Source organism: Coregonus lavaretus, assembly GCF_964263955.1.
Source record: "Coregonus lavaretus genome assembly, chromosome: 2".
Taxonomy (NCBI): Eukaryota; Metazoa; Chordata; class Actinopteri; order Salmoniformes; family Salmonidae; genus Coregonus; species Coregonus lavaretus.
In genome coordinates, this window is record NC_139989.1 from 5139554 (window position 1) to 5167274 (window position 27721).

A 27721-nucleotide genomic window follows, 5' to 3' on the forward strand; every position below is an offset into this window, starting at 1 on the left:
ATCCACAAACAGACTCCTGAAATACAGCGCAGTCAATTCTGATATAGAGAACAGCCTAACAGTGCATTGAAATTGTGATCTGACCTTATCAAGGCAGTTGACTTTCTCCGTCGGATAGACAATTTTCCCACAGCGTGCGCACGGTGGGTTCATTTTCAAATATGCGTCTTTATTCCACACGACAATAAATCCAATATATTCGTGCGCAATAGTTGTTCAAAACCTGGTAACAGCTCTGTATCATATCCCGAGGTCAAGTCGGTAAAAATAAATAAAGTAGCGCGTCTCTCTCTGAGTTGTGCGTCTCGCAAGTGCGTTCGCACAGTCACTATCCTGTCCTGAGTGGATGCCGCATTAAAATTGCACAGACGTAAACTGTGGCTGCTTGTGTGACACAGCACCTACCACGATCCAAGCTGTTTGATTCAGCAACGAGACGACAGCGCCAAGCCAGGACCACATGATGTTCGTGCATTCGTAAAGAGAGAGAGAGAGAGAGAGAGAGAGAGAGAGAGAGAGAGAGAGAGAGAGAGAGAGAGAGAGAGAGAGAGAGAGATGGAGAGAGAGAGATATCCCTTAGACCAAAATCCCACTAATTTACCATGCCTGCTTCTTTTTGCCTGCTTTTTCGTACATCTGAAAAGGGTAGGGGATTTTAAAAAACATTGCAAATTAAAAACCACCTAAAGACCTAGTCATGATTCCTGCATTTTCACAGACCCTGTAACCAACATACAGTTATCAGGTCTGTGTAAATGGTTGTCTGCTTTTTTACAGGTAAATTCATGAAGACTTCCATTGTTTAACACCTCTCTAATTTGAAAGGCAAACAGACCCCATGGTTTAACAACCAGAGTGGGGTTGGGGTGGGGGGCCAGAGTTTTTCCTGATCTGGTAGCTAACTTAACCAACTCCGGACCCTAGTTATACGGTATGACATAGTAATTAATCAGCTGTAAAAGTCTGTTTTATATGAGCTATGATGGGACCAGATTATTTTTCTAATCAGGTCATATGTTGTTGTTGTTGTTTTTTACTCCTGGCCCTACGGAGGATGAAAACATTAAAACCCTGTCAAACTGCAGCAACCTTGTACCTGTTCTGGCTCTGTGCAGGCCAGTCAAGTTCTTCCACACCGATCTCGACAAACCACTTCTGTATGGACCTCGCTTTGTGCACGGGGACATTGTCAAGCTGAAACAGGAAAGGGCCTTCCCCAAACTGTTGTAACAAAGTTGGAAGCACAGAATCATGTACAATGTCATTGTATGCTGTAGCGTTAAGATCTCCCTTCACTGGAACTAAGGGGCCTAGCCCGAACCATGAAAAACAGCACCAGAACATTATTCCTCCTCCACCAAACTTTACAGTTGGCATTATGCATTGGGGCAGGTAGCGTTTTCCAGGCATCCGCCAAACCCAGATTCGTCCGTCGGACTGCGAGATGGTGAAGCGTGATTCATCACTCCAGAGAACACGTTTCCACTGCTCCAGACTCCAATGGCGATGAGCTTTACCGCACTCCGGCCGACGCTTGGCATTGCGCATGGTGATCTTAGGCTTGTGCGCGGCTGCTCGGCCATGAAAACCCATTTAATGAAGCTCCCGACTAACAGTTATTGTGCAGATGTTGTTTTCAGAGGCAGTTTTGAACTCGGTAGTGAGTGTTGCAACCGAGGACAGATGATTTTTACGCGCTATACACTTCAGCACTCTGCGGTAGACGTTTCCACTTCACAATAACAGCACTTACATTTGACCGGGGCAGCTCTAGCACGGCAGAAATTTTATGAACTGACTGGAAAGGTGGCATCCTACGACGGTGTCACAATGAAAGTCACTAAGCTCTTCAGTAAGGCCATTCTACTGCCAATGTTTGTCTATGGAGATTGCATGGCTGTGTGCTCAATTTTATACACCTGTCAGCAACGGGTGTGGCTGAAATAGCTGAATCCACAAATTTGAAGGGGTCCACATACTTTTGTATATATAGTGTATGAATTATATTAAAAAACTAACGGGGGTCCTTTACACAGACAAAAAGACAACTGCAATCGGACAATAGAGCTAATAACAGGGCTGATCTTGCTTTATGCAGTTTCTGCCATTTATGAATGTGTTATTCAATGCGTTTCTATGAGCTATAGTAGTAAAGGCCAAATTCTATATTTTATATATCTAATTGATCAGCTGTTGTCAAAGCTGAAATGAGTGTAACATCCAGGCATTTAAAGTGTACTACATTTTCTAAAATGTCACATACTATAAAAAGTTATTTTTTCGCATACTCAAATGGCCTACTATTTAAGACGCAAGTATGGGTATTTGGACACGTACAGGGTCTCAATTTACTGTTGAGCATTAGAATAGTTGAATACACAATGTGCACGTTCGAAATTTGGTTGTGCATCAGCAGTTTTTCTCTTATTTTGTCAGTCACAGCCTCTCCTTCAATTTTCGTCAATTAGAAAATAAACTTATATTTTTTACAGTTAATATACCACATCTTCTGTCTGAAATTGATATATAGAGTGCAAGACCAGACTAAGCAAATTAAATGCAACACAAGCTTATTCATTTAATTAAAGCACTGTTGAAAGCCGATTAATTGTTGTCAAAGGCCACTAAAAAGAAGCACGTTGTGACTTGTTAATGTTGTGTCAAAGACCAAGCATCATACGAACGGTTATCTTTGCATCAATTATCTTCACAATCTTTTATTTAATTTCACAAACTTTCTCTTTGCAATCTTTTCATTTAAGAAGGCTCATAATTCACAATCATAATAACTGTGTTTCCACCTGAGTGGCAATCCTTCATCTGTGGACCAGCATCACAACTGTAACAGCACAGGCATAACATTTCCCATGTTAATTTGTGTAAAAAGAAAGAGACTAGCAGCCTTACATGACAAATTCAGTGGGAAGAAGAAGATCAAAGGGTCCCATCCTGGAGTTTTTGTTCATATGATTGCAAGTTAGTCATGAAATATAATGCCGACCACATAGCCTACACAACAACAGCTCTAGAAATCCCATGTCATACTATTTTTGGCCATACAGAATCAGATACATGGGCTACACATGGGCTGAGGACAACGAGGGCTATGTGCTTATGTCTCCACGGAAGACGTATGTAAGTCATTCAAATGTGTTAACCCTCGCAAGGCAGACGGACCAGACGGCGTCCCTAGCCGCGCCCTCAGAGCATGTGCAGACCAGCAAGTTGTTGTGTTTTCTGACATTTTCAATCTCTCGTTAGCTCAGGTCGTTATCCCCACCTGCTTCAAGATGTCCACTATCATCCTCGTGCCCAATAAAGGGAAAGTAACTGAACTGAATGATTACCAACCCGTAGCACTCACTTCCGTCATCATGATGTGGTTCGAGAGGCTAGTCAAAGATCATATCACCTCTTCCCTCCCACGACACACTTGACCCTCTCCAATTCGCCTTCCGCCCTGACAGATCCATGGACGACGCAATCGCCATCACACTGCCCTCACCCACCTGGACAAAAGGAATTAATATGTGAGGATGCTGATCGTCGACTACAGCTTTGCCTTTAATACCATGGTGCCCTCCTCTAAGCTCACCACAAAGCTCACAGCCCTGGGACTGAACTCCTCCCTATGCAACTGGGTCCTGGACTTCTTGACGGGCAGCCCCCCAGGTGGTGAAGGTAGGCAATATACTCCTGCCTATGCAACTGGGTCCTGGACTTCCTGACGTAGGCAACATTACCTCCTTCACACTGATCCTCAACACGGGAGCCTCACAAGGGTGCGTCCTCAGTCCCCTCCTGTACTCCCTGTATAACCACGACTGTGTGGCCTCACACAGTTCCAACTAAATCATCAAGTTCGCTGACTACATGACAGTAGTTGGCCTGATTACCAACAACAGCGAGACAGCCTACAGAGAGCAGGTAGGCACTCTGACGGCGTGGTGCCAGGTAAACAACCTCTCCCTCAACGTCAGCAAAATAAGAAGCTGATTGTGGACTTCAGGAGGAACCAGGCTGGGCACACCCCCATCCTCATCAATGGGGCCGCCGTGGAGACAGTAAAAAACGTATAATTCCTCGGCGTACACATCTCCAAGGAGCTGAAATGGTCAAACCACACCGACACCATGGTGAAGAAGGCACGACAGCGACTCTACAACCTCAGGAGGCTCAAGAAATGTGGCCTGTCCCCGAGGGGGCCTCTCAGTGTTCTACAGGAGCACCATCGAGAGCACAGGGATGGCAACTCCACTGCTGCTGACCGTAAGGCTCTACAGAGGGTGGTACGCTCAGCCGAACGCACCATCGGGTGAACACTGCCTGCTCTCCGGGACACCTACAACACCAGGTGCCTCAGGAAGGCCAAGAAGATCATCAAGGACCTCATCCAACCGAACCACGACCTGTTCTCTCCGCTTCCATCACTCAGACACGGGCAGTATAGGAGCATCACGGAAAAAACTGACAGACTGGCCAATATCTTCTACCCCCAGACCATCAGGCTACTGAATAGCCATTGTTTCATTCACTTCTCTTTGATCTGCACTGTTGGAGCTCGGAGCTTAAAAATGTCACTGTACCCTGTAAATACATCTGCGACCCTGTGCATGTGACAGATAAACTCATCCATCCATCTACACATACTGAGACAGAGGGGAGCTGTTTTGCTCGCTCGAATGCTTTCTCCAGTGAGATTAATGTGTCTTGCTGTCTGCGCGGGTCTTTTTCAAATTATAAATATTAAGAGACCCCCCCCCCCCCCAAGGCATGCAAGAGATCAGAAGCAGCATGGTCTATTTAGATTTTTTATAGCAGATTTAAAATCAAGACAAAGCAAAAGTCTATCCCTATATTATTTTAAGCCGTCTATTCCTAAGATTTTCATTTGTAATTTGACTCATCACTCATGACACAGCACTGTAGAGCATGACAGCAATGCCATTGTCAGAGACGACAGAAACCGATGTTCTCCAGAAATAAAACGGGTGTGGTGCGCCGCCGAGCGGCTAATAATGGTAAAATCATTGCGACTAATATATTGTATACGTCAGTCTGGTAGCTACATCACCTGGGTCGTTCAACTGTTCAAATTAAAGCATATTCTTATTTATGTGTCTCGGAAATAGTGTCATAAAAATCAGGGAATTAATTTTAGGGTTTCAGTCTGTCCTGCTATTAGATTCAACACGATAATGATGTTTCGGCTTTTTGTGGTATCCCATAATGCACTACCATTTTCTCCAAAGAAAATCTAAATTATTTCTAAAAAATATTGTATCTATTTTAGCGAGCAATCATTGTACTAAATGTAATGGTGGAAAAAATATACAGTTCATATATACGTTTCTACAATTTCACTAACCATGACTAAAAACGACATTTGTTCATGTCCATATAAATTAGTATGATGATGCGAACGTTTTTGACTGGTCCGATTGTAGTGGGTTTAAACGATTGATATCGCTTACAGTCAGTTATGTAGAGTCCTCACATGTGACCCCAACCCGCTCACTACACAATTTGACTAGTCTTTTAGAAACAGAAGAAACGTGTTTCTCGTAACTTGCATTGACGGATATTTATGTTATCATACATCTTGTAATACTTGCTAGTTATAACCATAATCAGAAAAGGAATATACAAACATATTTGGCTTAACTCAATCTAACTAGACCAAAAGCCATATGTCAACTATTCCCACTAACAACGAAACAAAACTTGGATTTCACTAATTCATTTTACAGTCCAATGAAAACGCTTGTTTTATTTGAGCTCATGAATATTCATGATCATTCCCAGCGTGCACCACAGCTCTACAGTTGTGCTTGCAAACTTCTAACTTACGTGCAGTAAACAGTAAATCGGCCAAAGCGTGGATATATGACATTAATATACGACATTCTACCCACTACGTGAAAACTGTACAATTACAAACCATAACGCAAAGTGTCGAATCCGTACGACCGTATAAATAATGTGCAACAAAGCTTTTACTCTGGGTTGGTCCGAAAGCAGTGGGAATTACACTTGATTGGTTTAGTCAGTTGTGGAACTCCTGGTTTCTTCTCTGCCCCCTCCCACTGTGGACTTTGACTAGCCTTTTGCTTGGCAAACATTTTTGTTATGTTACCACTATCCAGATACATTAAATAGCATTAGACAAGCATTTTCCAATCTTTTGACTTCAGTACTCTCTTTGTGTATGTCTAAGGTCCTTTGGCGTGTCCAGCATCAACTGTGTGCGCAACTATATTCAAATTAATCTAGGGACCCCAAAAAAGCTATACAAATTATTTCCTTTGCATAATAATATCTGTGGAGATTTAATTTGTTGCACTATCGAACACAACCTATCAACTGACAAACTATGCCTATACTATTACAAGATAACATGCATTGTACAGACTGGTAGCGTATCTTTTGCAAGGGGTCATTTAAGATTTCCAAAGTGTCCTTATCCTTCAATCTGCCTCTATATTCCTATATACAATGACCTGAACACATTTCTTCACTACAAATAACAAGTGATCTACAATAAAAAAATGTTTTATCAACAATACATATAGTACATATAATCCATAAAGGCAGCCACATCTTGAGTGGAATTATTAAACTATGTACAGTAAAACAATACTGTAGCAACATACATAGACAATACATTTAAGGCCTTGAGGTTTGTAAGCATATTAAATAAAATACTAAACTATAATATACAAACTTTGTTCCAGGTCTAAGAGTACACCATTTACATTTTAAAGATGAAATTCATGAGCTTCCACTTAGAATATGTAATCACAAAGTTATTATTTTGGAAGTGCATGACAGCAGTGTTGATTTACAAGCTTTTCACACCTTTTCATGTCATCTTAAAATCAACCAGCACTTCTCAAATGAATGTGTAGTCTAGGATCGCCCATTCCTCCTCCTGGACAGCTACGCTCCTGCAAGCTTTCTCTCCAACCCTTAACTAGCACACCACCTGATTCTACTGCTCATTAGAACCTTGATTAGCTGAATGAGGTGTGTTACGATGGGGTTGGAGCAAAAGCATGCCTACACAGTAGCTCTCCAGTAGGAGGGATGGTCAACCTTTGATCCTAAAGAAAACAAACTCCACCTTCTCAGCTGACTTTTGTGATAGACAACGTTTGTCTTGTTAGGCCACCGCTGGGATGAAGTACTGCAGAGACACGTCTTCGTGCAGCAGAATCAAATGAATGATCCTCTTGTGGACAATATCTGGTGGGGATAATAGAACGCTCATCAGTGATCTGCAATCATGGAGTTTACAGTGGATCTTTCTTATGACACAAGTCTCACAATTAGTTTCTCTCTCTCACACAATTAAATGAATGTCCACATCACAACTCATAATATAGTGATGCATCTGATTAAGCATCACAGAAGATGATGTAACCGTAACTCACTGGTACAGTCAAGGCTCTCTGTCGGTCATCAGATGGTATAATCCAGTCTCCACTGACCCTGGTCCTAAAGAGATACATGGTGTGCAGGCCTTGTGCGGCAAATCAGTTACTTTAGGGCTGGGTTGGAACAAAAGCCTGCATCACCTTGTGGGTCTCTGGGACCAGGGTTGGTGACATTGAAAATTAGAGGTGCTGATTAATTGGTCAACATGGTTAATATTAGTAGAAAGTCTATGAGAGTTGACTCACTGCACATGGCCTTGCTAGGGTTGACCTGCTGGCCCATGAGGAACTGCTGCAGCTTGCGGATGTCCACGCGGGTGTGGGCCATGACCTCAGGGTCCCTGCTCTGACTGCGCCCTTGGGAACCATCGTCACCTGAAGGGGGCCAAGAGAGACAAGACTGAAATGAGTAAAAGCCCTAAGACAGGCTCCAGTTTGATGCCATGGCTAACATGAGCTTTTTCAAAATGATTTAGCTACGGTGTGCCTTAATGCAAACGACCCAAATGACGGGGATGCACCTACCCCAAGGAGGATTTCCCAGGTCTTTGAAGTGGGTGGTGACAGACACCAAGTCGGTTTCAATCTTCAGGTTCATCTCTCCATTCAGGTTGGCCTCCATCACCTAGGACGTAGAGGGCAACGGAACTTTGTATTGAAAGCTAATATTCCAATCTACAAATAGCTTTATTTTATGTTACTTTAATAGCTCTATTTTATGTTACTTTAAAGGAGATTGTGACATACCTGTGACTTCCAAACAATGTTATACTTTATTTTTTATTTTTTATTAAACCTACACTGAAGATATTTTAACAAATATATCAAAGCATGTTGGGGGCATGTGTAAAATTATCTGAGCTCATGGTAAACGGTCTCTTACCAGAAAGTTAGAAAGATTCTTCATTCGATCCACAACATTTTTCATAGTCTTCAGTGGAGGCAAATATATGCTCACCTGCAAAGCATTTGATATAGGTATCATTACAACAAATTAAATAACAGTCCACCTGATGTGTTAAATTGGCATTACTTCAGAGGACTTGCCTGGATGCCAGTCTGGTTCTGCTTTAGAGTTGGCTACGGCAGAACGAGACCGGGATCCAGTGGCTCTGGTACTCACGTCAAAGTCTGGCATGCTGGGCTCTTTGAAGTCATGCCAAAGCCTTCTGGGTATCACGTCCACCGGGATGTCATGGGTGACAACTCGACTGATGCTGGAAAGTGTCGGCTAACAGGGAAGAATAAGAGGGCGGGGAAAGATAAAATGACTTAACTTCTTCGCTGGTGTTAGGCCTTGCTGACGTATTCAAACTTCTAGACAGCCAGCCAGAGGAGGATGAGCTGCCTCTATGAAGTTTGGTTCCCCTCAAGGTTATTTCCTACCTGGAGAAGTTTTCTTGCTTTTAAGGGGGTTAAGACATAGTTTCATTTATTTTGTGTTAAATGTAAGCCTGTTTGTTAGAAAAGTGTTATATACTGACTGACATGTCAAAGTAGTCACTTACAAACATGGACAATATAGTCAACAGAATTACACATCAAAATCAACACAGCCCAGTGAGTGTTGATAGTTTTGAAGCAGACAAATTGGATGTAATTGCTGTAACTCTTACCAGGTCTGCAGCGAGAGTGAGACAAGGACAGTGCTTCTTGGTTAGCTTGATCTTCACACACTTGGCATTCTGAGAGGTTCTCAGAGCCCTGGACAGGTTCTCAGGGGTCACCTCTAGGCAGATCTCATTAGTGTCGGGCGCCACACCTTCCAGCTGATACTCATCAAAGAAGTTGGCCTGGACAAATACAATACAAATGGAGAATGGCTTGTTGGATAAGTATAGAGCAGACACTAGTGAACACAAGAGTCTCTATTGTGCAAGTGTTATTGTGCAAGTGTTTGCCACGTGCAAAAAAACAATATACAGACCAGCAGGTTGATAACGCTTCCCTGTGGATATTTTGTCTCACATTACCTCCAGCATAGGGACAAAATCGGTGGACAACAGGTAAAGTAAGTTGAAATTAAGTTTTCACCATTTCAACATTCTGACTTGTAATGATTGGAGAATAAACTGGATGAGTTCGTTCAAGACTATCCTACCAACGGGACATAAAAAACTGTAACACCTTATGTTTCACCGAGTCGTGGATGAACGACGACATGGATAATATACAGTTGGCTGGGTTTTCTGTGCATTGGCAAGACAGAACAGCTGCCTCCAGTAAGACAAGGGATGGTGGTCTGTGTCTATTTGTCAATAACAGCTGGTGCGCAAAATCTAATATTAAAGAAGTCTCTAGGTTTTGCTCGCCTGAGGTAGAGTATCTCATGATAAGCTGTAGACCACACTATTTACCAAGAGAGTTTTCATCTATATTTTTCGTAGCTGTGTATTTACCACCACAAACCGATGCTGGCACTAAGATCGCACTCAACGAGCGGTATAAAGGCCATTAGCAAACAAGAAAATGCTCATCCAGAGGCGGCGCTCCTAGTGGCCGGGGACTTTAATGCAGGGAAACTTAAATCCGTTTTACCTAACTTTTACCAGCATGTCACATGTGCAACCAGAGGAAAAAAACTAGACTACCTTTACTCCACACACAGAGACGCGTACAAAGCTCTCCCTCGCCCTCCATTTGGCAAATCTGACCATAATTATATCCTCCTGATTCCTGCTTACAAGCAAAAACTAAAGCAGGACGTACCAGTGACTTGCTCAATATGGAAGTGGTCAGATGATGCAGATGCTAAGCTACAGGACTGTTTTGCTAGCACAGACTGGAATATGTTCCGGGATTCTTCCGATGGCATTGAGGAGTACACCACATCAGTCATCGGCTTTATCAATAAGTGCATCTATAACGTCATCCCCACAGTGACCGTATGTACATATCCCAACCAGAAGCCATGGATTACAGGCAACATCCGCACTGAGCTAAAGGGTAGAGCTGCCACTTTCAAGGAGCGGGACTCTAACCCACACGCTTACAAGAAATCCCGCTATGCCCTGCGGCGAACCATCAAACAGGCAAAGCTTCAATACAGGACTAAGATTGAATCGCACTACACCGGCTCTGACACTCGTCGGATGTGGCAGGGCTTGCAAACTATTACGGACTACAAAGGGAAGCCCAGTCAAGCAACATTGAAGTATGCATGAGATGACCAGCTGTTCCGGCCGACTGTGATCACGCTCTCCGTAGCTGATGTGAGTGAGTCCTTTACACAGGCAACATTCACAAGGCTGCAGGGCCAGACGGATTACCAGGATGTGTACTCAGAGCATACACTGACCAACTGGCAAGTGTCTTCACTGACATTTCAACCTGTCCCTGACCAAGTCTGTAATACCTACATGTTTCAAGCAGACCACCATAGTCCCTGTGCCCAAGAATACCAAGGGAACCTGCCTAAATGACTACCGACCCGTAGCACTCACGTCTGTAGCCATGAAGTGCTTTGAAAGGCTGGTCATGGCTCACATCAACACCATCATCCCAGAAACCATAGACCCACTCCAATTCGCATACCACCCCAACAGATCCACAGATGATGCAATCTCTATTGCACTCCACACTGCCCTTTCCCACCTGGACAAAAGTAACACCTACGTGAGAATGCTGTTCATTGACTACAGCTCAGCGTTCAACACCATAGTGTCCTCAAAGCTCATCACTAAGCTAAGGACCCTGGGACTAAACAACTCCCTCTGCAACTGGATCCTGGACTTCCTGACGGGCCGCCACCCAGGTGTTAAGGATAGGCAACAACATCTGCCACACTGATCTTCAACATGGGGGCCCCTCAGGGGTGCGTGCTCAGTCCCCTCCTGTACTCCCTGTTCACTCATGACTGTGTGGCCGCGCACGACTCCAACACCATCATTAAGTTTGCCGACGACACAACGGTAGTAGGACTGATCACCGATAATGATGAGACAGCCTATAGGGAGGTCAGAGACCTGGAAGTGTGGTACCAGGACAACAACCTCTCCCTCAACGTGATCAAGACAAAATAGATGATCGTGGACTACAGGAAAAGGAGGACCGAGCACGCTCCCATTCTCATCGACAGGGCTGTAGTGGAGCAGGTTGAGAGCGTCAAGTTCCTTGGTGTCCACATCACCAACAAACTATCATGGTCCAAACACACCAAGACCGTCGTGAAGAAGGCACGACAAGGCCTATTCCACCTCAGGAGACAGAAAAGATTGAGATCTTCAAAAAGTTAAACAGCTGCACCATCGCGAGCATCCTGACTTGTTGCATCACCGCCTGGTATGGCAACTCCTCGGCCTCCGACCGCAAGGTGCTACAGAGGGTAGTGCGTACAGCCCAGTACATCACTAGGGTCAAACTTCCTGCCATCCAGGACCTCTATACTAGGCGGTGTCAGAGGAAAGCCCTAAAAATTGCCAAAGACTCCAGCCACCCTGGTCATAGACTGTTCTCTCTGCTACCTCACGGCAAGCGGTACCGGAGCGCCAAGTCTAGGTCAAAAAGGCTTCTTAACAGCTTCTACCCCCAAGCCATTAGACTGCTGAACAGCTAATCAAATGGCTATCCGGACTATTTGCATTGATTGACCCTCCCCCCTTTACATTGCTGCTACTCGCTGTTTATTATCTATGCATAGTCACTTTACCCTTACCGACATGTACATATTACCTCGACTAACCTGTACCCCCGCACATTGACTTGTACCCGTACCCCCCGTATATATCCTCGTTATTGTTATTTAATTGTTACTCTTATTTTTTTAAACTTTAGTTTATTTAGTAAATATTTTCTTTACTCTTATTTTTCTTAAAACTGCATTGTTGGTTAAGGGCTTGTAAGTAAGCATTTCACGGTAAGGTCTACACCTGTTGTATTCGGTGCATGTGACAAATACAATTGTATTTGATTGGAATGGGATTGTTCGGGAATGCCGAGCCTACATGTTAGAGACGAGACTAAGTATTTATTTCACTTTCAGATTCTAAAAGAGGTTATTTCCATATAATGGAGTTTCTGTTCTGCTCCTTTCACATGCGAAATTACTTTTAAAAGAGTGGACAACAGTGTCCAATGCATAATACATAGCCCTACATGTAACAATTGAGAGTATTAAAAACATAATTGTGTGAGCTATCAAAGTACAACTCATTGGTAGAAATAGACATATTGTATTGCATGGGCATGTACCTGAGATAATTCACACCACATGCCGACTCCTCCGCTGGCTACCTTACCAGACAGTACAAAATATAGGTTGTGTGGAGTTAGTCGCAGGATGCATGTCTTCGTTAGTTTAGAGATGGTATTCACCACACCTGATGGGGAGAAATGAAAGTGAAATGCTAGCAAGTGTTGCATGTTCGACTCGCAAGAGAAAATTCATGAGGGGTTCTGTCTATCTCTACCCTGTCTGGACCTTAAGCATAGAAATTGCCTGTTTACCTCTTGGTCGGTACAGGGTTCAATTGATAAACATGTCATGTCGCGAGGTCATCTTCCAAATCTCGTCTCGTTGGGCAAATGATTTTTTGTTGTTGTTGCATTTTAGCTAACCCTTTCCCTAACCTTAACAGAATTATCCTTACCTGCTACGTTAATTTACCTAACCTACTGCGTAAGTATCCTGTCACGAAAAGTCCATTCTGACAAAGGCTGTATCCATCTAACCAAAACCGAGTCAGAGACGGTTGGTCATGGTCAATCCTCTTTGGAAAAGATGTTCTATCAGTCACAGATAGAACAATGAGGTTTAAAGTTAGTTATACAAATCTTTGTATCAGTGTCTTTGAGCTAGTTTAGTAAACAGCCCACTTCTTTGATTTAGAACCAACAGACAGCACCCGCACCAACCATTCATTTTCTCTTGCAAGTGAAACACGTAACGCTTGATAGCAAGTAGTTGGTATAATTGTTCATCTTTATGTGAAGCCTAGTTAGCCTAGCTGCTGACGTTATTAGCTAGCAATCAATGCTTAATACTAGCTAGCTACACAAGAGCAACATTACAGTAGAGGACTTACGTGTGAAATGATTAAGACAACCAACATCAATAATTTTTGCTCGGAACTTCATCTTCAATTTTATTCTAACTGGGAAAAAAAAAACTAATATTTCCTGCGAGAGTAGTATAGAGCAAAAAGTTTTGTTGTGACGGTCAATTTGGCCCGCGCGCCAATGGTACTTCCCCGTTATACTTTCCCGGAGAAACAAGTATTTTGCCTTTTCATTTCCTATTTCATTTGGCTGCACTGAGACGTTTCTTCTTCTTCGATGAGGTTTAACGGCGGTTGGCATCCAAAAAATGTTGCATTACTGCCACCAACTAGACTGGAGTATAACTCCCTTATACTTTGCTTGAAAAAAAGAGAAGAAATACCATCTAACCCTACACTCATTAAAAACCCACCACCCTACTCCACTAAATCTATCTAGTCGTACCTCAGGCCAACAGCCTGAAAGGACGGGACACCACTACTCAACACACAACGTAACTCTTCTGACATAAAAGCTCATACACCCAAATACTTCTCTGCAGCTGCCACCACAACCTCAATCTTCTGCGACTTACATTCCATCCCTGCAGTACAGTTGATAACCATTGCTGTAAACGCTAAAAATCCAATCTTACTGAAGCATATATCACTTGTCGGCCTATCCCTCTGTACTAGTTCAGATCTACTACTCACACCACTCCTCAAAGGATCCCTCCCCCTTCACCCATCTTCCTCTACTTTCTTCACTCCCTCAGCATATGACAACTTCTGCATTACTGGTACTGGTACCTGGTAACCTCAACCTGCCTCTCACCGGACATTTCTGATCCCCAGCCCCATGGGCACCTTTACAATTAACACATACCGCTTCTTTCCCCAATGCTACACATACCTTTGTCTCATGGCCTTCTGCACACTTCTCACACCTAGGAACCTCCCTCCTACACACAGCTGCCACATGCCCATAAGCTTGACACCTGTAACAACGCAATGTATTCGGTACAAAAGCTTGTACGGGATAACTGACATATCCTAACATCACTTTGTCGGGCAAAGATTCAACATCAGAACTCAAAAGAACAGACAACGACTTTTCTGTTTCTCCACTCACGCCACCCTGTCTGTGTCGCACCAAACGACGAGCATCACAAACACCAGGAATCTTCCCCTTCAGTTGGTCCACTTTCACATTTACCACTACCCCAATAATCAATCCTTTCAATGGCGTGATGCAGAGCGCCTGCTCCCTCTGACCAACAGAAACACAAACAATTATCACAAGACCACTTCGGGTTACCTTCACTATTCCAAAGCACCTAACTCCGTTTTCACACACCCTGAAACCACAAATGGATCAGCCAAAAGGCAAGGGTCCACTTTTTCAAAACATTTCACTCCTATCATCACAGACTCATCTTTTTCCTGAACCTCGGTGCAAGCCTCGGGCTCTGAGAACTTCACCATACCTACCACCTCCGATACTTTGCCCTCATTCACTTCCATTTCTCCTCTTGTATTTAATCCGGCGTACAGCTCACTCTTCTTACACTTTCTACCATTCTTCTTCAACAAACCATCTCCCTTTTTCCCTCAATTTTTTACCAATTCAAGCTCACCCTCTTCCTCCCTCTCTCTCTTCAACTTCCTCTGCCTCTCTTTTTCCCTCCATTCCTCCTCCGTAATCCAAGTATACGTCTCCTTATGATAATACTGCACTTCTCCTGACATACATGTCGTTCTTGCCTTCTCAAGGGACGCCATTCCCCACTCACTCCAGCCCTCCCCTCATTTCAAACTCTCCCACTGAGACATTTCTCAGGTAATCCTCAAGATAGCGCTCGGGTTGCTTTTATTCCTGGATGGAATCCCTGAGTCAAATAAAGCATTTGCATCTTTATGAAAATGAATATCTAAACTTTGTACAATTTGATATAGTTTGAAGTACTTTTTTGATATTCCCAACATAAGCTATGGATTTGATCTTGCATGCATTTCTTTGAATTACAGCATTTGACAGGTTAAAATGTTTGGATAATAATGTAGAAGATGGCCTAGATCAGGGATGGGCCACTTTGATGGGGGTGGGGGCCACAACAAATCTGAACTCATCACGAGGGGCCACAGTGGCTCGTGGGTCTGCGTACCCACATCCATACCCACACATACAGTCAGAGCCTTTTGGGGGCGCTAAGCAAAATGTTGTTTTTATTTTATACTAGGCTACTTTTCCTTAGGTATAGGCGGTAATATTTTATAATAACTTTCATGACACATCTAAATATAGCCTAGCGTAGGCCTACATAGTAGACCTATTAATAAACAAGTATTTAATTATTTATTAACATTTATGGACATGTATAGAAATATTATAGCATTCAAAAACATTGCATAAGAATTAATAATCCAATATAAAATGTAATGTAATAATCTATAAAGCATTTACAAAAGCGTAAAACGTCTTATTCTTCTAATCAAATCAAATGTTATTCGTCACATGCTTCATAAACAGCAGGTATGGACTAAGAGTTAAATGCTTACTTAAGGGCCCTTCCCAACAATGCAGAGAAAGCCATTATAAAATGTAAATGAGTCACACAGTAAAATCGTTATCATATCATTCATATTAAATTGTCCATTTCATGCTTTCTTGCATATGGAATGAGATAGATCGTCCCCTTCCTCTCCCTTCCTCTCTCTTCCTCTCTCCTCCTTTCTCCCTCCCTCTCTCCTCCTTTCTCCCTCCCTCCCACCATCCGTCTGAAAGGATGCAAGGGAGCGCAGAAGTCATTTTAACAACGAGATGTGCAGGCAAGCTCATGTGGAGGTTTGATCGGAGGGGCCAGATTTGAGGAGGTGTGGCGGAGTTCGAAGTTTCGAACACGGGCTGGCAATTTTGTGACGACAGACTCGTGAACTATGAAGGAACTTGCGCGCCGGTGCTTTCAGTGAATTTGGATAATTATGGTTTGCCACAGACATTTATCTCCCAGCTGAGATATCATTGAATGCATCTGAATCGTGTGTGTGGGACCTTTATTCACGACGTGATGGATACAAATGCTTTGGCTGTGTTGAAACTTTTAGTTGTTGGAATTTTGGGTGAGTATTCTGTTGTATTTTATTTGCATATTATGTAGTCGGATAGTTTTCTAGATTATTAAAATAAACTATTTCTTAGGGATTTAATAGCCTATTTCTTTGCGTGTTGCGTCTGTTTGAAATGGGTTCATATCATGGAATAAATTAATGGAAAATGCATAACAACATATTAATAATTCTCAGATCCTTTTGATTCAAATCTGCTGTCAATGTTAATTCTGCAGCCAATTAGACATTTTAGTTGCATGGCCTATCATCTTTAAAAAGGCTAATAATCATTGATCAATGTCTTCATGAATTTCATATGATTTCATCATATATTTGATCGAATATAGTCAATAGCCAACCTAACACCACCTGTCTCTTGACCCTGGTGGCTATGTAAATGACTGTAGGCCTATGATAAAATGCCATTAGAATTCATTAAACAATATAAGAAGCTCCATACCAGTATTATGTTCAGAAAATATGCCTTTAAAGGAAAATTCCACCCAAAAACTATATTTTGGTATTTGTTTCATTAGTCCATTGTTGATATAGTCCCAACATGTTTTGCATGTCAGCAATCAAGTTTTCAAGATATGTAACTTGAAGAAATACAGCCAGTATGATAGATTTTGCATCATAGGATGCTCCGTTTTGCATCATATGATGCAAAATGCATCATACTGGCTGTATTTCTGTATTTTGAAAGTCATATATCTTGAATTTTCCTTTAACGGATGATGACGATGGATGTCGATTGAAAGGGGTTATGCAGCCTATACGATTGTCTGTAATGATTAGAAATCATTAATATCTTTCAGTTACCCCAAATTCATGTTTATTGTCCCGGTGTCGAGATTAATCTTTCTTTGGGGAGGATTTTTTTCTGGTTCTCTCATCAGGGGGAGACTTGTACAGGAACCCACCTCCATAAACCCAATAGCTTAGATTCAGAGCTGAGGCCGAAAGATTATGGGTCAGGGATATACTAAAGTCCCCAAAACTGGCCAGAACTCTCCTGGATACCTGCCTTGTAGGCTATGTGCAGCAAAATAGCAGATGTACAGTGGAAAATGCAAAGGCAGGTTTTGAGGTTTACAACCCAAATGGGAACTCTTACATGCATGCATGATATCCTCAAAAGCTGCATGAATCCAACTGTATGGGGCACAGGGGGACTATGATTTATATGTTGTAAAATGTATTTATGAAAGATTATGTCATTACATCAGTGCTGCAGCACAATTAGCATTGCTCCACTGAGTAAGGTCTGTTTACTTGAATTAGCAGATAATAATGGTTAGGCAAAAAGAGACGTCGGAATTCCATAACCAAGGATAAAGCCTTAGGCTCTTCAGCCACAGCTGCTCTCAGTGTAGCGTTGTAAAAATAATGCAGTACATGCTCGAAAACTCCTCTATAATACCATTATACTGCAATGTCTACATTTGGTTGGTACTAGTAGCCAGACTAATGGAAATAGAGTGTTGCTAGTAGCTATATGCTTCAAAAGTCTTGTCAGTTTCCTTATGTGGATTCACACTCTCAACAGCGGTGAAAATCGTGTACAAAGCTGTATTAATCTTTCAATGACCTCGTTAAATTTCCATACACTCCGTGGGCTTATGAACTTCGCCACTGCAAGGTTATGAAGTCCCCTGCTGAGCTGGAGCTCTATATAGACTCACACCTGTCCTGAGGCACCCTCAGCGGGTTGGGGAGAACCGGAAACATCCGGTTTTCAGGGATACATTATCTTCAATTTAACTTCCTTTACCCCTGAAAACCAGATGTGGGGACCCCGTCAGGCATTTCTTTTACGCCTGCTACGTTATGTTAGTCCTGAGGCAAAGTGCTACGTTGTCAATGTACTCTACCTAAATCTCAGTTCTGCAGGTTGTCCAGGTTTTAAAAATGGCTCCTGTATTTGCATGAGCAGTGTCTTCCATCTTGAGTAGGCACTCAATCAATAGCGCTGCTCTGTTAATGGGTCACTGCCTCCGATAATGTAATAGTCCTGATGAGTGAAACCCCCAGTTGGAACCCGGGCCTCTGGCTTGGCTTCCCACTGTCACAGCAAGAGGGCAGTGTTGGAACAGTGTTGTGGATCAGCCAAGGAAAGTGTAGAATGCAGAGTGCTGTGTGTGTGTGTGTGTGTGTGTGTGTGTGTGTGTGTGTGTGTGTGTGTGTGTGTGTGTGTGTGTGCATCAGCTCCAACAGCCGCGGCTTTCCTCTCACACTCCTGAGGATAAGCAAGTAACCCATAATGTCGTATCTCTCGAAATAGGCCGACATGTTTAGCATTATTATCCTCTACTTCCTGGTACAGTAGTTTGAATATGTGGGCCAGGAATAAATCCAGGTTTCGTTTGCATGTGTCTGTGTGATACGCTCACTTGTGGAAGTGTGGTACGCTCACTTGGATTGTGTGGGCGTCTGGAAGAGAGTTCTCTCAGTGTGAATTGAAACTGAGGTGAACCCTCATTGCCATTTTTCACACCTCAATATGGTTTTTACGTACACTGTAAAAACAAATCCTGTTGTTTTTACGGTAACTTACTGGCAGCGAATTACCTGTAAAGTACTGTAAAAATGGTACAGTATGTTACCATAAATTCCAAATAAACGTTGGTTTAACAGTACATTAATGTAAATCAAATCAAATCAAATTTGATTTGTCACTTGCGCAAAATACAACTTGTGTAGACTTTACAGTGAAATTGTTGCTTACGAACCCTTCCCAACGATGCAGAGTTAAAAAATAATAATACAAAATAAAAATAAAATAGAAACAAGAGGAGTAAAATAAAATACACAAGAATGTAGCTACAGTTGAAGTAGGAGGTTTACATACACTTAGGTTGGAGTCATTAAAACTTGTTTTTCAACCACTCCACAAATTTCTTGTTAACAAACTATAGTTTTGGCAAGTCGGTTAGGACATCTACTTTGTGCATGACACAAGTAATTTTTCCAACAATTGTTTACAGACAGATTATTTCACTTATAATTCACTGTATCACAATTCCGGTGGGTCAGAAGTTTACATACACTAAGTTGACTGTGCCTTTAAACAGCTTGGAAAATTCCAGAAAATGATGTCATGGCTTTAGAAGCTTCTGATAGGCTAATTGACATCATTTGAGTCAATTGGAGGTGTACCTGTGGATGTATTTCAAGGCCTACCTTCAAACTCAGTGCCTCTTTGCTTGACATCATGGGAAAATCAAAAGAAATCAGCCAAGACCTCAGAATTTCTTTTGTAGACCTCCACAAGTTCATCCTTGGGAGCGATTTCCAAACTCCTGAAGGTACCACGTTCATCTGTACAAACAATAGTACGCAAGTATAAACACCATGGGACCACGCAGCCGTCATACTGCTCAGGAAGGAGACGCATTCTGTCTTCTAGAGATGAACGTACTTTGGTGCGAAAAGTGCAAATCAATACCAGAACAACAGCAAACGACCTTGTGAAGATGCTGGAGGAAACAGGTACAAAAGTATCTATATCCACAGTAAAATTAGTCCTATATCGACATAACCTGAAAGGCCGCTCAGCAAAAAAGAAACCATTGCTCCAAAACCGCCATAAAAAAAGCCAGACTAGGGTTTGCAACTGCACAAAGATTGTACTTTTTGGAGAAATGTCCTCTGGTCTGATGAAACAAAAATAGAACTGTTTGGCCATAATGACCATCGTTATGTTTGGAGGAAAAAGGCGGTGCCTTGCAAGCCGAAGAACACCATCCCAACCGTGAAGCACGGGGGTGGCAGCATCATGCTGTGTGGGTGCTTTGCTGCAGGAGGGAATGGTGCACTTCACAAAATAGATGGCATCATGAGGAAGGAAAATTATGTGGATATATTGAAGCAACATCTCAAGACATCAGTCAGGAAGTTAAAGCTTGGTCGCAAATGGGTCTTCCAAATGGGCAATGATCCCAAGCATACTTCCAAAGTTGTGGCAAAATGGCTTAAGGACAACAAAGTCAAGGTATTGGAGTGGCCATCACAAAGCCCTGTCCTCAATCCTATAGAAAATGTGTGGGCAGAACTGAAAAAGCGTGTGCGAGCAAGGAGGCCTACAAACCTGACTCAATTACACCAGCTCTGTCAGGAGGAATGGGCCAAAATTCACCCAACTTATTGTGGGAAGCTTGTGGAAGGCTACCCGAAACATTTGACCCAAGTTAAACAATTTAAAGGCAATGCTACCAAATACTAATTGAGTGTATGTAAACTTCTGACCCACTGGGAATGTGATGAAAGAAATAAAAGCTGAAAGAAATAATTCTCTCTACTATTATTCTGACATTTCACATACTTAAAATAAAGTGGTGATCCTAACTGACCTAAGACATGGAATTTTTACTAGGATTAAATGTCAGGAATTGTGAAAAACTGAGTTTAAATGTATTTGGCTAAGGTGTATGTAAACTTCCGACTTCAACTGTATATACAGGGAGTACCAGTACCAGATCAATGTGCAGCTATATACAGGGAGTACCAGTACCAGATCAATGTGCAGCTATATACGGGGAGTACCAATACCAGATCAATGTGCAGAGGTACGAGGTACTTAAGGTAGATATGTATATGAAGGCAGAGTAAAAGTGACTAGATATCAGGATAGATATTAATAATAAGAGTAAAATAAAGAACAGAGTAGCAGCAGCAAATTATGAGTGTTAAAGTGTGTGAGTGTGCGTGTGTAATGTGTATGTATGTGTGTTGTGTTGTGTCGGTATGCGTGTGTGTGTTATGTGTGTGTGTGCGTACAGTGGGGAAAAAAAGTATTTAGTCAGCCACCAATTGTGCAAGTTCTCCCACTTAAAAAGATGAGAGAGACCTGTAATTTTCATCATAGGTACACGTCAACTATGACAGACAAATTGAGAAAAAAAAATCCAGAAAATCACATTGTAGGATTTTTAATGAATTGATTTGCAAATTATGGTGGAAAATAAGTATTTGGTCACCTACAAACAAGCAAGATTTCTGGCTCTCACAGACCTGTAACTTCTTCTTTAAGAGGCTCCTCTGTCCTCCACTCGTTACCTGTATTAATGGCACCTGTTTGAACTTGTTATCAGTATAAAAGACACCTGTCCACAACCTCAAACAGTCACACTCCAAACTCCACTATGGCCAAGACCAAAGAGCTGTCAAAAGACACCAGAAACAAAATTGTAGACCTGCACCAGGCTGGGAAGACTGAATCTGCAATAGGTAAGCAGCTTGGTTTGAAGAAATCAACTGTGGGAGCAATTATTAGGAAATGGAAAACATACAAGACCACTGATAATCTCCCTCGATCTGGGGCTCCACGCAAGATCTCACCCCGTGGGGTCAAAATGATCACAAGAACGGTGAGCAAAAATCCCAGAACCACACGGGGGGACCTAGTGAATGACCTGCAGAGAGCTGGGACCAAAGTAACAAAGCCTACCATCAGTAACACACTACGCCGCCAGGGACTCAAATCCTGCAGTGCCAGACGTGTCCCCCTGCTTAAGCCAGTACATGTCCAGGCCCGTCTGAAGTTTGCTAGAGTGCATTTGGATGATCCAGAAGAGGATTGGGAGAATGTCATATGGTCAGATGAAACCAAAATAGAACTTTTTGCTAAAAACTCAACTCAAATAATGCTGAGTTGCATCCAAAGAACACCATACCTACTGTGAAGCATGGGGGTGGAAACATCATGCTTTGGGGCTGTTTTTCTGCAAAGGGACCAGGACGACTGATCCGTGTAAAGGAAAGAATGAATGGGGCCATGTATCGTGAGATTTTGAGTGAAAACCTCCTTCCATCAGCAAGGGCATTGAAGATGAAACGTGGCTGGGTCTTTCAGCATGACAATGATCCCAAACACACCGCCCGGGCAACGAAGGAGTGGCTTCGTAAGAAGCATTTCAAGGTCCTGGAGTGGCCTAGCCAGTCTCCAGATCTCAACCCCATAGAAAATCTTTGGAGGGAGTTGAAAGTCCGTGTTGCCCAGCGACAGCCCCAAAACATCACTGCTCTAGAGGAGATCTGCATGGAGGAATGGGCCAAAATACAAGCAACAGTGTGTGAAAACCTTGTGAAGACTTACAGAAAACGTTTGACCTGTGTCATTGCCAACAAAGGGTATATAACAAAGTATTGAGAAACTTTTGTTATTGACCAAATACTTATTTCCACCATAATTTGCAAATAAATTCATTAAAAATCCTACAATGTGATTTTCTGGAATTGTTTTTCTCATTTTGTCTGTCATAGTTGACGTGTACCTATGATGAAAATTACAGGCCTCTCTCATCTTTTTAAGTGGGAGAACTTGCACAATTGGTGGCTGACTAAATACTTTTTTTTCCCACTGTATGTAGTGTATGTGAATGTGTTTGGGTTTTGTGTGGGAGTGTCAATGTAGTGTGTGTGAGTGAGTGTGTATGTGGAGTGTATATACAGTGAGGGAAAAAAAGTATGTTTGCCCACTGACAAAGAAATGATCAGTCTATAATTTTAATGGTAGGTTTATTTGAACAGTGAGAGACAGAATAACAACAACAAAATCCAGAAAAACGCATGTCAAAAATTTTATAAATTGATTTCAATCAATCAATCAATCAATTTTATTTTATATAGCCCTTCTTACATCAGCTAATATCTCGAAGTGCTGTACAGAAACCCAGCCTAAAACCCCAAACAGCTAGTAATGCAGGTGTAGAAGCACGGTGGCTAGGAAAAACTCCCTAGAAAGGCAAAACCTAGGAAGAAACCTAGAGAGGAACCAGGCTATGAGGGGTGGCCAGTCCTCTTCTGGCTGTGCCGGGTGGAGATTATAACAGAACCATGCCAAGATGTTCAAAAATGTTCATAAGTGACAAGCATGGTCAAATAATAATCAGGAATAAATCTCAGTTGGCTTTTCATAGCCGATCATTAAGAGTTGAAAACAGCAGGTCTGGGACAGGTAGGGGTTCCATAACCGCAGGCAGAACAGTTGAAACTGGAATAGCAGCAAGGCCAGGCGGACTGGGGACAGCAAGGAGTCACCACGGCCGGAAGTCCCGGCGTATGGTCCTAGGGCTCAGGTCTCTCAGTTGGCTTTTCATAGCCGATCATTAAGAGTTGAAAACAGCAGGTCTGGGACAGGTAGGGGTTTCGTAGCCGCAGGCAGAACAGTTGAAACTGGAATAGCAGCAAGGCCAGGCGGACTGGGGACAGCAAGGTGTCATCATGCCCGGTAGTCCTGACGTATGGTCCTAGGGCTCAGGTTCTCAGAGAGAAAGAGAGAACGAGAGAATTAGAGAGAGCATACTTAAATTCACACAGGACACTGGATAAGACAGGAGAAGTACTCCAGGTATAACCAACTAACCCCAGCCCCCCGACACATAAACTACTGCAGCATAAATACTGGAGGCTGAGACAGGAGCGGTCCGGAGACACTGTGGCCCCATCCGAAGAAACCCCCGGACAGGGCCAAACAGGAAGGATATAACCCCACCCACTCCGCCAAAGCACAGCCCCCGCACCACTAGAGGGATATCCCCAACCACCAACTTACAATCCTGAGACAAGGCCGAGTATAGCCCACAGAGGTCTCCACCACAGCACAAACCAAGGGGGGGGCGCCAACCCAGACAGGAAGATCACGTCAGTAACTCAACCCACTCAAGTGACGCACCCCTCCCAGGGACGGCATGAAAGAGCACCAGCAAGCCAGTGACTCAGCCCCTGCAACAGGGTTAGAGGCAGAGAACCCCAGTGGAGAGGGGAACCGGCCTGGCAGAGACAGCAAGGGCTGTTCGTTGCTCCAGCCTTTCCGTTCACCTTCACACTCCTGGGCCAGACTACACTCAATCATATGACCTACTGAAGAGATAAGTCTTCAGTAAAGACTTAAAGGTTGAGACCGAGTCTGCGTCTCTCACATGGGTAGGCAGACTGTTCCATAAAAATGGAGATCTATAGGAGAAAGCCCTGCCTCCCGCTGTTTGCTTAGAAATTCTAGGGACAATTAGGAGGCCTGCGTCTTGTGACCGTAGCGTACGTATTGGTATGTACGGCAGGACCAACTCGGAAAGATAGGTAGGAGCAAGCCCATGTAACGCTTTATAGGTTAACAGTAAAACCTTGAAATCAGCCCTTGCCTTAACAGGAAGCCAGTGTAGGGAAGCTAGCACTGGAGTAATATGATCAAATTTCTTGGTTCTAGTCAGGATTCTAGCAGCCGTATTTAGCACTAACTGAAGTTTATTTAGTGCTTTATCCGGGTAGCCGGAAAATAGAGCATTGCAGTAGTCTAACCTAGAAGTAACAAATGCATGGATTAATTTTTCTGCATCATTTTTGGACAGAAAATTTCTGATTTTTGCAATGTTACGTAGATGGAAAAAAGCTGTCCTTGAAACAGTCTTGATATGTTCGTCAAAAGAGAGATCAGGGTCAAGAGTAACGCCTAGGTCCTTCACAGTTTTATTTGAGACGACTTTACAACCATCAAGATTAATTGTCAGATTTAACAGAAGATCTCTTTGTTTCTTGGGACCTAGAACAAGCATCTCTGTTTTGTCCGAGTTTAAAAGTAAAAATTTGCATTTTAATGAGGGAAATAAGTATTTGACCCCCTCTCAATCAGAAAGATTTCTGGCTCCCAGGTGTCTTTTATACAGGTAACGAACTGAGATTAGGAGCACACTCTTAAAGGGAGTGCTCCTAATCTCAGCTTGTTACCTGTATAAAAGACACCTGTCCACAGAAGCAATCAATCAATCAGATTCCAAACTCTCCACCATGGCTAAGACCAAAGAGCGCTCCAAGGATGTCAGGGACAAGATTGTAGACCTACACAAGGCTGGAATGGGCTACAAGACCATCGCCAAGCAGCTTGGTGAGAAGGTGACAACAGTTGGTGCTATTATTAGCAAATGGAAGAAACACAAAATAACTGTCAATCTCCCTCGGCCTGGGGCTCCATGCAAGTTCTCACCTCGTGGAGTTGCAATGATCATGAGAACGGTGAGGAATCAGCCCAGAACTACACGGGAGGATCTTGTCAATGATCTCAAGGCAGCTGGGACCATAGTCACCAAGAAAACAATTGGTAACACACTACGCCGTGAAGGACTGAAATCCTGCAGCGCCCGCAAGGTCCCCCTGCTCAAGAAAGCACATATACAGGCCTGTCTGAAGTTTGCCAATGAACATCTGAATGATTCAGAGAACTGGGTGAAAGTGTTGTGGTCAGATGAGACCAAAATGGAGCTCTTTGGCATCAACTCAACTCGCCGTGTTTGGAGGAGGAGGAATGCTGCCTATGACCCCAAGAACACCATCCCCACCATCAAACATGGAGGTGGAAACATTATGCTTCACCGCATCAAAGGGACGATGGACGGGGCCATGTACCGTCAAATCTTGGGTGAGAACCTCCTTCCCTCAGTCAGGGCATTGTAAATGGGTCGTGTATGGGTATTCCAGCATGACAATGACCCAAAACACACGGCCAAGGCAACAAAGGAGTGGCTCAAGAAGAAGCACATTAAGGTCCTGGAGTGGCCTAGCCAGTCTTAATCCCATAGAAAATCTGTGGAGGGAGCTGAAGGTTCGAGTTGCCAAACGTCAGCCTCGAAACCTTAATGACTTGGAGAAGATCTGCAAGGAGGAGTGGGACAAAATCCCTCCTGAGATGTGTGCAAACCTGGTGGCCAACTACAAGAAACGTCTGACCTCTGTGATTGCCAACAAGGGTTTTGCCACCAAATACTAAGTCATGTTTTGCAGAGGGGTCAAATACTTATTTCCCTCATTAAAATGCAAATCAATTTATAACATTTTTGACATGCGTTTTTCTGGATTTTGTTGTCTGGACTGTATAATGAGTGTGCGTAGGGTCAGTGCAAGATAAGAGTCAGTTCAGATAGTTTGGGTACCGTTAATTGAGTATTTAGCAGTCTGGCTATTTAGCAGTGTTATGGCTTGGGGTTAGAAGGCATGTACTGTTAAATCAAAGTTTATTTGGAATTTACGGTAACATACTGTACTTTATTTTTTTTACACTAACTTACAAGGTAACTGGCTGCCAGTAAGTTACCGTAAAAACAACAGGATGTTTTTTTTTACAGTGTACTGAAATGGAGTGCTGTGCTGTGTAAGTTTTCTCTGCCTGATTTCAAACTCTAAATGGGGTGACCATCCCTGTGCCCTCTGTCTCACACACACACACACACACACACACACACACACACACACACACACACACACACACACACACACACACACACACACACACACACACACACACACACACACTTTCTTCTCTTTGTCTCTCTGCCTATCACTCTTATACAAAGCAGGTCACAGAGCCACTTTGGCAATGGGCTGCCCTCCTGCATGGCAAGGGTCATCTTTGGCAATGGGCTGCATTCCTACATGGCAAGGGTCGTCTTTGGCAGTGGGCTGCATTCCTACATGGCAAGGGTCGTCTTTGGCAGTGGGCTGCCCTCCTGCATGGCAAGGGTCGTCTTTGGCAGTGGGCTGCCCTCCTGCATGGCAAGGGTCGTCTTTGGCAGTGGGCTGCATTCCTGCATGGCAAGGGTCGTCTTTGGCAGTGGGCTGCATTCCTACATGGTAACGGTCGTCTTTTGCAGTGGGCTGCCCTCCTGCATGGCAAGGGTCATCTTTGCCAAAGTGGCATGGCAAGGGTCATTGCCACTGGGACAGATTTTCTAAATGAGCATGGCTGACAAAAATGGTGACTTTCCATTGCTTAACTCTTTTGCTGTGACTTACTAAGGCTGACACAGATTAAGCCTCGTCTTGGACTAAGAAGAACTTTCGGAAGAGAGAACCGCCGTTGAACATGCTTTTTTAACCCTCCCGTTGTCCTAGGGTCAAAATGACCCGCCACTGTGTTGAACCAACTTTATTTAATTTTTATATTTTTTGGATCATTTGTGAGAAGGAGGCAGTGATACTTTCTTTAAAGTCTCACTGCCTCCTTCTCACAAATGATCCCTAAAATATAAAAATTAAATAAAGTTGGTTCAACACAGTGGCGGGTCATTTTGACCCTAGGACAACGGGAGGGTTAAGTCTAGGACTAGGCTTAATCTGTATCTGGAATTGAATGTGTTAGAAATAAGATTCAGTTGTGTAAAGTACTTAAGTACAAATACTTAAGTACTTTTTGGGGTATCTGTACATTACTAT

The 27721-nt window shown here is 43.1% G+C and overlaps 3 protein-coding genes across 4 annotated transcripts in view; 1 reads left to right on the plus strand and 2 right to left on the minus strand.

Annotated features, from left to right (window-relative positions):
- The window catches only part of LOC311100138 (LIM zinc-binding domain-containing Nebulette-like), a gene marked incomplete at both ends in the record, with an annotated part of 123579 nt that extends 123426 nt beyond the window's left edge, over window positions 1–153 (minus strand). For both annotated transcript variants that reach the window (XM_084140915.1, XM_084140914.1), the window contains one exon: window positions 85–153. In XM_084140915.1, the coding sequence (XP_083997041.1) occupies window positions 85–153 (69 nt within the window). The remainder of the gene's footprint in view (window positions 1–84) is intronic.
- A 6383-nt stretch (window positions 154–6536) lies between these two features.
- On the minus strand, window positions 6537–13641 carry LOC311146358 (checkpoint protein HUS1-like). The gene is made up of 8 exons (XM_084182845.1): window positions 13460–13641; window positions 12627–12754; window positions 9053–9229; window positions 8560–8667; window positions 8320–8394; window positions 7962–8061; window positions 7683–7811; window positions 6537–7245 (listed from the first exon to the last, which is right to left on the minus strand). The coding sequence occupies exons 1-8, from the start codon at window positions 13509–13511 to the stop codon at window positions 7163–7165; spliced, it is 852 nt and encodes a 283-aa protein (XP_084038971.1). The 5' UTR covers window positions 13512–13641; the 3' UTR covers window positions 6537–7162.
- A 2599-nt stretch (window positions 13642–16240) lies between these two features.
- Window positions 16241–27721, plus strand: part of LOC311102751 (receptor activity-modifying protein 3-like) — a 47196-nt gene continuing 35715 nt past the window's right edge. Inside the window, exon 1 of the mRNA XM_084144137.1 lies at window positions 16241–16531. Within this exon, the coding sequence (XP_084000263.1) occupies window positions 16438–16531 (94 nt within the window). The 5' untranslated portion in view covers window positions 16241–16437. The remainder of the gene's footprint in view (window positions 16532–27721) is intronic.

Bases quoted from the DNA above. Each gene is read 5' to 3' on its own strand.
- LOC311146358 (XM_084182845.1), bottom strand. From the start codon at position 13,511: ATGAAGTTCCGAGCAAAAATTATTGATGTTGGTTGTCTTAATCATTTC. The intron at 8,062-8,319 runs GTAAGAGACCGT...TCTACGTCCTAG, and splicing joins AGAATCTTTCTAACTTTCTG to GTGATGGAGGCCAACCTGAA. The intron at 7,812-7,961 runs GTAGGTGCATCC...GGCCCCCTTCAG, and splicing joins CCTGGGAAATCCTCCTTGGG to GTGACGATGGTTCCCAAGGG.